Raw genomic sequence first — 14032 nt, 5'->3', positions numbered from 1 at the left:
CAGCATCCAAGACATGCTTCAGCCTCATTCCTTCCCCCATCACTCATGGCAATGCCAGCAGTCAATAGAAACATCTCAAGCTCTCTTTTATCGTGTTTTGGTAATAAGTAGTTCAAGTTTGAAAAGGTCAAAAGAATTGTAAATTAAATGATGCAAGGTAAGAAACATACAAGAAATGGGATAAAGCAAGATCCAGATCATTCACAGAATCAGAGAATCATTAAGATTGGAAAAGGCCTCTAAGATCATCAAGTCCAACTGTTCCCCCAGCACTAACCCATGTCCCCAAGTGCTTTATCTCCCCCTTTATGAACACCTCGAGGGAGAGTGACTCCAACACTTCCCTGGGCAGCCTGTGCCAGTTCCTGATCAATTTTTCCCAGTACCTGACCTAAACTTCTCATGGCACCCCTCGAAGCCATTTCCTGTTGTCCTGTCACTTGTTACCTGGGAGAAGAGACTGACCCCACCTGGCTGGTGGGGATCTCTTGGTACCACTGAAGGAAGGAGACTTCAAGAACAACTTGGGGCTGAATACTGAGTACTAAACAGCACATTTTAGTTTAACTCCACCCTTTTTCATTATTATAAACATCTACAGAAGAATGGCTTCAGAACCAGAATGAGCTAATCTGCAACAACTGTACAAATTTTTAAAAATTCAGTCAACCATATAAAATTTTGTATGTTAAGACTCCAAAAAGTGATATCCTGCATTACACTTTAGATTAACTCTATGTCAATAATTAAATAGAAAATCAAATTTTCAAATAGAAAAGGAGCTCAACTGGAATCTGACATATTAACAATATTTATTACTAGTAGATTAATGTAATTTTTTTTAATTCCTATTAAATTCCTATAATCTTTTGGATTAGGAGTAAGAGTTTCTCACACATAGTTTGGATTAGGATTTGGAGTAGGAGGAATTTCCCAAATGTAGACTGGACAGCATTAGAGTCAAGTAAGGAAAAAACCATTTTATAATGAAAGCACATATTCCTAATTTATATATTCATATGTTTAGAAACAATTGAGTATTTAGGTCACAGTTTCAAACTTGCAGATCCCAAGTTCCTTTATGTGCTCTGCCACTGGCTGACTGCACAGCTACAGTGGCACAGACAGGTCCTCACTGACACTATGGAATATTCAGCACGTGCTGAGCTTTCAAACAGCTAAGCCACATTATCCACAGACATCAAAACGTGGTACCAAAACTTTCCTAAGCTTCTTATAGCATCACAACACAATACATTTTTTACATTTTAGTTCAGCTACCTTAAATTTGGTAACTGAGAATGAGCTTGCCTCCAAGCAGCATTAAAACACTGAAATTGAGGCAAGAAGGGCACCGTGGAAGTCTCAGCTCTGTTTTGCCTCACAAAGCCATTTCATCTTACCTTTCATACGGGGTTCTCTTCATCCCACTGTCCTTAATATAATCCACTAGTTGCTTCTGTGTCCGTCCACTGTGAACCCACAGAAGTACAAAGGTTATCAAACACAGGGGATGAGCATTACAGAGGAATGTCTTTAGAACACTTCTTCCTTTTGCTCTCATTTTCTAAGACAAAATGAGCGTGCTCTGTTTCTCCCTACCTGTATCTGAATGATGACCCTCTGGTGAAGAACACTGCTTTAGCCTTTGGCTTTGGCTGGTCGAAGAGCCTAAAGAATGTGTGATACTCAACACAGATTTTCCAGAAGTTTTTACACTCATCCCTACTTCCCAAAAGAAACTCCAACGTATCTTGATACGGGCCCTGGGAAAAAAACACAAGAGTTCAGTAGCATCTAAAATGACAGTAAGGAGAAAAGGAAGGCACAAATGTGTGCCAACAAAAAAGCTGAACTCCAGCAAGATGCAGGAGTTTCCTAAGTCACTTCTCATCTGCCTTAAAACAATGGGAGTGATTCTCATTGCAGTTGAAAATTATTTAATACCTGTCAGAAATGTTCGCTTACCTTGATACTGCAAAAGTGTTTAAAAAGCACTTGATTTTAGAAACATGCTCAATACAACTCACCTTTAGAAAATTCAAAGAAATTTAAATATTTAAGTGAAATAGTAGCTATTTTAAAATACTATTCCTTTTTAGGAGTTCTGATATTTGTTTCCTGGAAATTCAGACAAAACCAGAAAATACTGCATATGTCAGAGTACAGCTATCATCTGAAATTTCTGAGGGCCTCTTTGTGACACACATTACTACATCAGCAGACAGTGTGTCCTCTTTCAGGTATCCTTGATACATGAAATTATACTATGTCCAAAGTTGTTTTTTCCTCTATTTTAATATAAATTAAACACTGAATGCAATCCAGTCATCCAGCGTGGAAGCAACAATTTTGATGACATCTGCAATGAAAAACATCTACTGTAAATCAGCCAAGTATGCAAAATGACACTTGTGCCATAGAGATGTATAGAAAAGAGGAAGCAAGAGTAATCACACCATCCTTAAAATTAAGCTACAACAATATAGTTTCAGTCATGTATTCCTACCTGAGGTGTATCAGATAATTTTAATTTGAATCAAGAAAGTGGATGCAACTTTTTCAAAGGAGAAGTACTGAGAAAGGCTGCACCAAACACCTGGGTCTAGTAATTTTTTTCTGTCTTACATTTATACATGGGTAAGCTTGTGTCAAGGATCAGCTGAGATTGAAACACAAAACCTAAAGATCCTAAATTGTGGGGTGAGAAAGGAAAGATTGACACTTGAATGATGCAGCCAAGTCTGCCCGCTGAGGCTGTTTTATAAAATCACAAACTCCAGAAATGTTCACAATAAAATGAAGCACGGGTATTTTTTTCAACATTGACCAGTCTACATCACAGTAAAAGTTACACAGACCTCTGGGTGGAGCTTAATAAGGAATCTTTTCCTCTTGAAGCTCAGTTTACGGACCTTGGACCAGTTGAAGGTATTGATTTTTGTGTTACCCTGAATCAAAATGAGAATGATCAAATGTTAGCAAACCGTCCAGAAAAGCAGAGTACCAAACAAAATTCTGTTGTGGGTATACAGATGTGTATGTGGACACATCCAGGTGGATTTTTAGTTCTGGTGACAATATTCCCTTAAACAAGAGAGGCCACTAAGCAGTCTGAGAGGGACTGCAGGACTGATGCACCTCTAAAAGAAGCTGCAGCACAGTAACTAAATACAGGTAAGACACAGCTGAGCACCCAAACAGAAATATTTCAGTAAATCAGCTGCCTCTGTGTTTTGGGGAGAGGAAAACCCTATCATTGCATTCATAAACAGGACTCTGAGCACTGAGTTGCTTCTTTAATACAACAAACATAGTTACACTAATTGGTCCAATCACTCTGATCAATCAGCATTCCTATACAATAAGAGCAACAATATCCCAGCAAAATATTAAAATAAGAGAAACCAAACCAAAATTCCAGGATGACAGACCTGTCCCGGGGCTGTTCCAAAAATGAATTAATTGATGATTTTCTCTCATCACACACCTTCAACTTCAAACAAAGCCCCTCTACCTCACTGTCACTTGGTTTTGATGCTGTGTGCTCTGCACAAGAACAAGCTGCACCAAACAGAATTCTGGGGGCTTAAATGACACTCCTTGACCATAGAACATGTTAAATTTTCAAGGCATCAGAGACACCTGATGATCAAATGAGAGACTTACTCCAAGACATGCCAAAGGACAGAGTCTGCCATCCCTGCCATACCTGGAACACCAGCACACCCATGTGGGAAACTGCCAGATTGATTTTGGTACCCTCACGGTCGGAGGCAAGGTGGAATCTGATGCCATACATCTCCAGTTTCCGGGCAATTTCAAGCACTTGGAAGTCAGATTCAGCAGGAGTTTGACCCCTATAAGGAGGAAGAAAAATAAAGTTTTAGGAATAATCTGATTCTACAACACTACCAACATGCTTTTCAGCTGAACTCTGGCACTAAATGAGAATTTTCTGTCTCATCTAGTTGGGTGGCTTCATTCCAGGTCGTGTGTCACACTGAAAGTTCTGTAAGGACACAGCTGATGGCCAATGTCAAGTGCATCCCAAGACAGATGCTGAGAGAGATATTAATTAGCTCGGAGCTTTTGCCAGTTGAGAAACTGTAAAGTTGCACAAATCCAAATTCAATCCACAGCACTCCTCCTCCTGCTTGCTTGTGTACACATCAGCATTAACTAAGAGAAAAAGTGAGAGCTGGTAGAGTTGCACAGCCAGCAGAACAGAAACAATGCAAATATTGCAACAGAGTGACCCTTTTCAGGTCAGGTTTTGAGACCACAGAATTATTACTCTATTATTACCAGGTGCAACACATTCCCCCTGCCTTTGACTGGATAATTCCCTCCTTGCCAAGGAATCCAGAGAAGGATCTTTAAAATTAAACCTCATCTGCTGTCAAAATCACCCTACAAACAAGAGGAAGCTGTACACAGGCAGGAGCAACTGCTCTTTAAGGGTGCACAAGGTCCAAAACAGCAACACAGAGACTGTTCATGACCTGCCACAGTTTCAGCCCTCACTGACTGCTCCCCAGGTTAGCTGACATCAAACCACTAACATTTTGCTCTCCTGCATGAAAACAGTTCTTGGTTTTTTTCAATCCCCCTTGTTTTTTCCATGAGAGGGAGAGCATTAGATTGTAGTGCATTTTCAGTGGGTACTTGTACTGACAAGAGCTTTTCCCTGTAAGTGAAAAAACTCCAAGTTCATGGGTCCAGACAAGGAGGTAAAGATCCTCCAAGAATGAGCAAATGGTGCTGTGGAAATGAAAGAGTTCTTGGAGTCATAGAATAATAAAATCATTAGGACTGAAAAAGACATTGAAGATTATCAAGTCCAACTATTGCTACTGATCATGCCCCAGTTACACCACAAAGCTGAAAAGTCTTTATCACAAACATGAGCTTGTCACCCAAGTAGGTCTCTGAGCTACAAACACCCTGCAAGAAAATGCTACTACCTAGATTTATGGTCCAGGAGAACCAGGAAAAGCAGGAGAACCTTCTCCTGTGCTAACCCCAAGGAAACCCCACTGCAGAGCTGCTGATCTGGGGTCCCCAGCCTAAGTGGACACTCCATAAGATGACAGAAAACCAGAGGAGGGCACAAAGATGCTCCAAGAGCTGGGGCCCCTCTGCTCTGGAGACAGGCTGGGAGAGTTGGGGGTGTTCACCTGGAGAAGAGAAGGCTCTAGGGAGACCTCACTGTGACCTTTCAGTTCTTAACAAGGGCTTTTAAAAAAGAAATGGACTTTTTCTATGGACAAAAGGTGATAGGAGATGGGGGAATGGTTTTAAACTAAAAGAGATGAGATTAAAATTACATTAGGAGAAATTCTTCCCCGTGAGGGTGGTGAGGCCCTGGCACAGGGTGCCCACAGAAGCTGTGGCTGCCCCATCCCTGGAAGTGTCCAAGGCCAGGTTGGACAGGGCCTGGAGCAACCTGACAGTGGAAAGTGTCCCTGCCCATGGCAGCAGGTCAAAGCAAGATTTACTTTAAGTTCTCTTCCATCCCAAACCACTCTGGAATTCTGTGAAACACCAGCAGCACAGGACCTGCTGGGGCATTCAGAGCAGTGGGGCTGCATCAGCCACAGCTGGATAAACTGACCCCCTACATCACTACTGACAATGATTAGAAATAATAAATACCAAATTACTTCCATGTGCAAGTTCACTAGAATAAATGTACTGATACACAGAAGACACAGGTGCTAAAAAATTATTCTAATTACAAACAACCAGTGCTGAAACCAGATTAGATTCCTGCACATACAGACTAAGCAAACTTTACAAGCCTTTTTTTCCAAGAAGAAAGTGGCCTTCCTTCCATAAATCTGCATTTTATTTTGTTAAAACAGATGACAAACTATTATTAGCATTACCTATTTTTGTGTACTGTGCTGTGCCAACCACAGCATCACTACTAAATAAATTCTCCTGGTCCCTTGACTGGCTTTTCTAGTCATACTCCTTAAAAATACCTCCTTCTACCTACCTAGAGTCATGTGTTAGATCAAACAATTGTTTAAATCCATATAGATCTTTTTAAAATACAAATAGAGAACACTGAAGTGAACTATTACATTTGAATTAACAAAACTAGGGATGACAACAATACATATTAACCCCAAGTAGGAGCTGTCTCTACAATTCAGAATACAATTATGAAACTTAATTCATATGCTACAGTTTTAAAAATAGAAGGTGTTAGAAAAGGCAATGGTTTTTTTATACTTACTAAAATTCTCTTTAGGGTTAAAACACACACATACACAAAATGCCCTGAGAAGGTAAACCTGAATGCACACAACAGCATTTCAGCAGTGTTCTGTTGCCTTGCTCATTCCGAAGGGGAAAAAAGAATCTAAAACAATACAGCAGGAAATCACAAATTTATTTTGCTAGCTGCAGAAGGCAGAGATTCAATGACATTCCTGACTTTACAGGCTCAGTCCATAATCCACCCTTATCCAAATGTCAGTATTACGTGACCGTGCAATAGAAAGGCAAGAACATGAGAGACACAAAAACCTGATTTCAAATGAAAACAGAAATGCCAATCAACAGAAAGAGTAATTTCTTCCACTGTTACTACTACATGGACTAGCTATGTCTAAGAGCTCAAACTGTAAAGCAGATTTCTCTTCCCCTCACTGAAATGAGTAGCACTGGAGTAAGTGCTTTTAACATTGGCTTTAACTGTTGTTTAATTTCCACCACAGATTCCTCAACTACGTCAAAAAAACCTGGAGTACCATGGTTTCTATTTATTAAATATACACAAGACAAAAGAGGTAGATCATAAATCCTGCTTTTGGCCAGGGCTTCCTGAATTACACTCTGAGCAGTGTGTGTAACTCCCACCCACGCTAATTCCTGCTATAATTCTTCTGAATACAGCGACATTAAGAATGAAAGCAGGGCTTTGTCTTTTAAAAAGGGTGCTGAGGTTGGGAAGGAGGCTTGGAAGGGAAGGAAGGCAAAAAAAACAAAAAAAAGGGCAAATAGAAAATTGGAGCCCTACAGTACTAAAAATTCCTCATGAATAGTTTGGTGTAACTGATGTAAAGCCACTGATTGTTATTTCATGTGCCATTAGATATGATCCAAAGCACAGCATACCTCAGGAAAAATAAAAAAAGATACCAGCCAATTTTAGGAGTGTTCACTTGCACACAAGCTGCCTGTAGCTAGCAGAGAAGGCTGAGCCTGGTGTGGAGGAGCTGGGAGCACAGCCAGGCAGCTCTGATTGTACCACACACAGGTACCAAGAGAGGCAGCTACAGAAATTGCCCTCAGATGCTGCCTGCAGGCTTAGCTGCACAGCCCAGCCCCAAAACAATCTGCTCTAATTTTGTCCAGCCATTAAGCAGATAAATCTACTTAATCTTCCCCAGGTCAATGGATGACACACTAATATCAGCATTTCCAGCAAAAACTGCTGTCAGTGCAATAGGTGTTGGTGTAGAGGTTCCTTATAACCATCCAACTAGACAAATATTGGTTGTGATACAATATTCCCATGGCAATGGACTCAAAATAAATGCTCAAAATAAATGCTGTCAAGTGTTAAGTGATTTACAGAGCATTTAAACCCAGTGATTAATACAGAAGTTTAAAGATGAAGTGTCAAGTTAGAGTTTTTCTAATTTCCAGGCAATTTAAAGAATTTAAATTCATGGACAACTAAGCTAACAAGTTGTGAAAGGACGAGAGGGATAACAGTAAATGTAAATATAAATCTATTGAATCTTTTACTTTTTTCCTGATTTAAGTATGCACAGACAAAGAAACCACAGACCTGTGAACACAGGCCAAATGTGTCATGTTGAATCATGCACTCACCTCGCAGCAAGTATTTTACTACTCACAGGAAGGCAGAAAACACTGGTTTTTGGGTGTCTGGGTGTCAGGAATTAACTACACCAGCACCAATACAGCCCCTACAAAATATACATCTTTTATTTTTAATAAACTACAGAAATAAAATAGGTTAATTCAGGGTCTTGCTGAAGCAATAACTAATGTGCTACACCAAAAATATAACTCATCTCATTTACCACTACTGCATTGGCAAAGTACAGAAACCATATTCCTATTCTTTCTGAAAGCAAAAGAAAGGATTTCCAAATGTGACAGAAAAAAATATGTTTAATAGAAAACAAGCATTCAATTGCCATCTTACCAGTTACAACATTCTCCACTGACAGAAAGGATTGAATACAGAGGTTCTGTTTTATTGAGGGTGATGACGTTCTCCCACTTCTAATAGTTACAGTGAAGCAATAAAAAAATAATAGAAAGGAAAACAGGCAGAAGAAAACTGCCATAGAAACAATCTGGAGGAGATGAGCCATCCTGCCAGAAATGGGTTCCTCTTCCTTAACACCTGGTTTGTACAAGAAATCTTTTAGGAGCAATCATCAGTGGAAGAATTGCAGAATCCCAGGATGGTTTGGGTGGGAAGGGACTTTAAAGATCATCCAGGACACCTTCCACTATCCCAGGCTGCTCCAAGCTCCATCCAACCTGGCCTCAAAAATATTAGTCTGCTAAAGGTAAGTAGGGGAATAATAAGGTAAATTAAAGGAAATAAAAAATGAAAATAAAAGAAAAAAGTAAACATGTGACACACCAGGATAATATGAAAGAGCTGCACTGTGCATCATCATGAGGAAAAAGCCAAATGCCCAGGTGCCTGCTCCTTGAAACAGAAATGAGGAAAAAATAAATGTGTCTACACTGAGAAAACTCAGAACCCCCCTCAGCTGCTGAAGATGGGAACGGGTAGTCAATATTCCCTGAGTAAGGGAAGAGGGAAGGGATGCTGGGCTGCGGTTAGTTTTCTTCACAGTAGCTGGTACCAGGCTGAGATTTCTATTTGAGCTGGGAACATGTTGATAACCCAGGGGTGCTTTCCTTACTGCCCAGCAAAGCTCACCCAGAGCCAAGGGCTTTCCTGCTCCACACACAGCTCCAGCAGGGAGAGGAGGCACAGCCAGGACAGCTGATCCCAGCTGGTGCCAAGGGGATTCCATCCCATATGGCCTCGTGCACAGCAGATAGAGCTGGGGGAAGCAGGAGGAAGGGGGACATTTGGAGTGCTGCTGCTTGTTTTCTAAAGTCACTGCTTCCTGTGATGGGATCCTGCTTTCCTGAGGATGGCTGAACCCCTGCCTGCCAGTGGGAAGTAAGGAATGAGCTCCTGGTTTTGCTTTGCATGTGTGTGTGGCTCTTGCTTCACCTGTTTAAGCTGTCTATATCTCAAGCTGTGAACTTTCCCACTTTCACCCTTCCAAATCTCTCCCCCAGCCCACCCAGGGGGAGCCAGCAGCAGCATGGGGCTGAGCTGAGGTTAAACCACAGCTAATTTCGAGACTGCACTGCTTGCAAAATGACACTTCTCTAGCCAAAATGTTTCCAAAGACACAGGAGAAATTTGAAACGTGCCTTCAAGGTATCCAGGTATCACTACCATTCAAAGGTAACCTTTTCTATTCTCATGCCTCAGCTGTTAATCTGAACATGGCTTGCATGTACACTTCTAAAAAACTGCCTTAAAATAAGTTTACAATCATTTAAATAATATGGCTGTATAAAATGCAACTCTTATTAAACTAATTTTGAAAAGTACATTTATGAAGCAAGGAATCTTTACCTATTAACCTTCCCCTGACTCCTTCCTGACAGGCAAAAATACAAACTTCCCTTACTGTAACCAATGACTGGAAGTAACTTGTTTGAAAAAAAAGCTCAAATCTATTTAACAGAACTACCAGTCAGAACTGGCAGAACAGAACTACTGCTCAGAAGACAGTCACAACCTTTCCATCAAGAGAAGCAAACCAGGAAAATTCCCCACAAGCAGAAGCAACTGAACAGAATCCTGGTATGTGACTAATGCTGGGCTGCTGTGTCCATGCTCTGGGAGTACTTAGATCTAAAAATCCCACATTTTACCTCCACTTTCAGAGCCATCAGCCTACCCTGCATGGTGTCATCAAAACCCTGCATGACCCATTTGTAGCTTCAGACTCCACAGCAGCTTGCAGTAATATCACAGTGTCACTACAAGTTCTGTGAAAAGGATGTTCCCCCTTTTAATTTGCTTTGAAATTACTAATTAATTTCCTCAGACAAGAGAAAAATAATGAAATTAATGGTTAGTAACTCTGGCTACTTTCTCCCAAGGTGAAGAATCCTAGCATATATTTTAATTTACTTTAAAATTACTTTAAATTACTTAAAAACATTTCTTTTGTTTCTTCATCATTTCCACATGCACCTCAAAGGTTCAAAAGAAGAAAAAAGTAACCACCTGATTTTATGAAGAATCGACAAAGCTGAAATTTCATCATTAGCAATAATTTCAGTACAACTTAAAATGACTGATCACAAACAGCAAATTACTGAAATTCTCAGGAACTAATTTCTCAATACTACAGGATGTGTCTTTAAACACAGATGCTGCCCTGAAAAACCTTTGTTCTGTCTTAAAAGAAAATCAGTCAGCAACGATCCACGAGTTCACACACAGAGAGCAAAGGAAGATCTAAGTTTGGATTAAAACACAATGAAATGCGTGTGTGGACATTCACAATTTTTAAAAGAACTTCAAATTGCTAAATCCTAATTTGCGAGGTATCAAAAATTACAGAAAAATAAGTTCCTGCAGTTTCTGATTCCATGTTGGAACTAATTTTATATTTCTGGCAGAGTTTCTTTGTCACCAATAGTCTTCCCCTAACTGAAAACTACCCAGCTGTAAGATAAGGGATTGCATGAATTCTGATGGAAGTTATTTCTTCCCCACTCCCTCCATCCTTCTCCATCTCCCTCATGCTTAATGTGTAGCAAAAGGATGCAATGCAATTGATTTCTAATTATTTAGACAAAAGCAAGAGCTCTCTATATGCTGGCAAAACTGAGCTGAAACTTTGTAGAATGGAAATTCTGGAGAATTCTTTTGCCTAAACCCATTATTACATGCAAGCCTTCTTTGGCATGTTTTTAAAGGCACACTGCAAAAATCACTTGAGAAAAACTACTGCCCAACAACTCCATCCTGACTGTGTAACTATTGCTACCAAACTTTCTTGTTCAAGGTGTTTGATGTTTAATTTACACACTCTTAATGTCATCCTGTCATGCAGCTGCTCAACCTCCCCTAGGCAAGGCCATCAGCTGCCCAGGGGTTACCTGAGTGGTTTACATTAATCCTCACTTACACATGCTTCCTGTGGAACTCCAGGATCTTTGCTTCAAGTTTTTCCTGGTTTGGCAAATACTGGTTTGTTTTAAGGTGTTCTCGATCTTCGGATTCATCAAAATCTCCTATTTCAGCTACAACAGAAAACAAAACTACGTTAGAGTAAGAAGAAGCAACGGAAAAGGAACAATGACAGAAAATACTTGGTAAGGAATTAAAGAGACCACAAGAGCCTTGAAGTGCTTCAAATTTGTGCATGATGTTCTGTATCCAGCTTCATTTTCCCAAACTCACATTTAATCCAAGCTGACTTCCTGGGAATTACAGCAGTATTTGAACACTGTCAGGAAAATTTAGACTTCTTAAGGGTGCAAGATGTGAGACTTGTAGAAGACCTGTGAGGTGGTCTGAACATTTATTTCCTCCTTACAAACACCTCGTACCAAATAGCATATTTCAATTTATTTTTTACTATATACATGTAAAATAGTAAGTTTACTATATATATGTAATAGAGTAAAAAAACCAGTATTTTTTACTATTTATGTGTAAAATTGTAAAAAATGTGTAAAATAGCGTCTAGTAATAGACAAGGTTACTCGATAAGATGGCAAGTTACATTTGGAATTTTGGTTTCCCCTTCATGTATCCATGTCTTTCAGATGCACTGCTGTGAATTTAGGAAGATTTACAGCAGAAAAAAAGCATTTTTGTAAAGAGCAGAACAGCTTCCACCTGATACAGCACAAAACAATCAGAAGTCTTTGGCTCGCAATACAAAAGCACAAGGCAGGCAGAACATGGGGCAAATGTACATAAAATTACAAGTTGAATAAATACATTTTAAGAATTTACTTTTTCTGATAAAAAAGGATGAAGTTGTAACTTTAAATTCAAAACCAAAAGGTTTTAAAAGATAAAAGTAAATATGTTGTCCTAAAAACTTCCCAAAAAACTAAGCTGTGAAGCTCATTTCTGTGGAAGGATGCCAAAAATATTAGCAAATTCAAAAATTAGACAAATACAAGGGCAACCAAACAGGTGCAGAGTCAGTCTGTGGTGCTGTGTGTGCAGTGATTATGGGATGGATGCAGCAAAGGAAGAGTTGTCATATGCTTGCTCTGTGTCTGAGGGCATCTGCCATCAGCTCCTGTCAGAGAAAGGAATGGGATTGCTCCTAACAAAAACCCAGCAAATCCTGTTTAAATCCTAGCCAGCACATGAAGGAATGAGTCAAAAATGCTGAAAGGCACTTTAGTAAAATAATTTCTGTTGAAAATGAACCTGTTCTATCTCACATTTTCCAGACGAGCAGAATCAGGTTAAGCAAGGCCTGATGGTGAGATTCTCTCATCAGCTCCACAGTGCTGGAAAACCCTGAGCAGGTTTTAATGGTGACACTCACAGAGGGTAAACACACAAGACAGGTTTGCCCTTGCAATAAAATCACCAGAAGAAACACTATTACAACTGTATTATTATACTGCATTGCAGAATAAGACAACCAATAACTACTTAGCAGCGCACATGTGAAGGAGAATCATCATCACCATCACATTTTCTGGAAAATCTCTTTGCCCAGGATTTTGCTCCTGGGAAGCTGAGAAGCATCAGAGAAAAATTAAAACAATAATTACCTCATTTGCTTCTCCTGTGTTTTGCTGCTTTGGAATGTTTTTGGAGATTGTTTACCCACAGGTGATTATTTTATTGGTTTCTGCTGTGAATTGTTTTGACTTAATGGCCAGCTGGGGCCAAGCTGTGTCTGACTCTGAAGAAAGAGTCAGGAGTTTTTCATTAGTATCTTTCTAGCCTTCTGTCTGTATCCTCTCTGTGTTCTTTATTACAGTTTAGTATAGTATTCTTTAATATAATACAGATAATAAAATAATAAATTAGCCTTCTAAGAACAGGAAGTCAGATTCATCATTTCCTTCCTTCGTCTGGGGAGCCCAGAAAGTACAACAAATCATTGATCAGCTTTTGCTTCCAGCCAGCCAAGAGCCACCAAAGGCTCTGTCTGCAGGCTGGGTTGCACACCTGTGAACACTTCAGCTGCTGCTCCAGCAATCTGGTGTCTGAACTCAGGGTTTCCCACCTCCTCATCTCAAAGGCCACATTTTAGGTTTTTAAGCATGTACAGACTGAGCCAGCAGCAGCATGGAGTGCTTCCAAATAAATTGCTTCCCATTTCCATTTTCAGACCCGGCGAGGAGGAAAGCTGCTGACAGCACCACTGCAGAACCTGTTCCAGCATGGTCCTTAGCTGTACTTCAGCCCAGTTCCTGTACAGCCATCTCCTCCCAGACACAGGGAAAGTGAGAAGTGAAGCCAAGGAAGCACCTAGGCAGGTGGGAACAATTGTCTGAAGATGTGGAGTGCTGGAACAGAGCTTACAGAGCCAGGGAACAGCAAGGGGCTGGTTTTTGTACTACCCTTCTGAAGCCAAATTTACCTCATACACAAGCACCAGCTGTTCCCCCCCAAGCCAGCCCTGATGACCATCCCAGGGTTGAAAACCAACATTTTTACAGTGTATGGAGAAGGAAATACTAGGAGATAGAGATTTCTTTTAGTTCCCAGAAGTTTCTATATGTGATTTAATGTGGGTTAGCAGTGGCCCCACCAGCAGTGGCAGCCCAGCTGGGATACTCACACTGCAGAAGGTGGGAGACCAGCAGAGCAGCTGTGTTGTCACTGCAGGTCAGCCTCTCCTCTGCCAGGTCCCTCTTGATTTGCAATGCAAACAGGTACCTGCAGGAGAGGTGCAAGGGCTGGAGTTACACACACCATCCTGACGCGTGAAAACACAAC

The 14032-nt window shown here is 40.4% G+C and overlaps 1 protein-coding gene across 9 annotated transcripts in view; it reads right to left on the bottom strand.

The window, feature by feature from the left end:
- Positions 1-14032, bottom strand: part of FARP2 (FERM, ARH/RhoGEF and pleckstrin domain protein 2) — a 78250-nt gene that overhangs the window by 31958 nt on the left and 32260 nt on the right. For all 9 annotated transcript variants that reach the window (XR_005257926.1, XR_005257927.1, XM_038145342.1 and 6 more), the window contains exons 6-11: positions 13875-13972; positions 11238-11352; positions 3713-3860; positions 2862-2951; positions 1603-1766; positions 1404-1472 (exon numbers count right to left, since the gene is read on the bottom strand). Coding sequence is in view for 7 of the 9 variants with exons in the window: in XM_038145342.1 (XP_038001270.1) it covers positions 1404-1472; positions 1603-1766; positions 2862-2951; positions 3713-3860; positions 11238-11352; positions 13875-13972 (684 nt within the window). In the remaining 2 variants the exon portion in view is untranslated. The remainder of the gene's footprint in view (positions 1-1403; positions 1473-1602; positions 1767-2861; positions 2952-3712; positions 3861-11237; positions 11353-13874; positions 13973-14032) is intronic.

This window comes from Motacilla alba, chromosome 9, assembly GCF_015832195.1.
Source record: "Motacilla alba alba isolate MOTALB_02 chromosome 9, Motacilla_alba_V1.0_pri, whole genome shotgun sequence".
Classification (NCBI taxonomy): Eukaryota; Metazoa; Chordata; class Aves; order Passeriformes; family Motacillidae; genus Motacilla; species Motacilla alba.
This window is presented reverse-complemented; position numbering and strand designations above follow the sequence as displayed.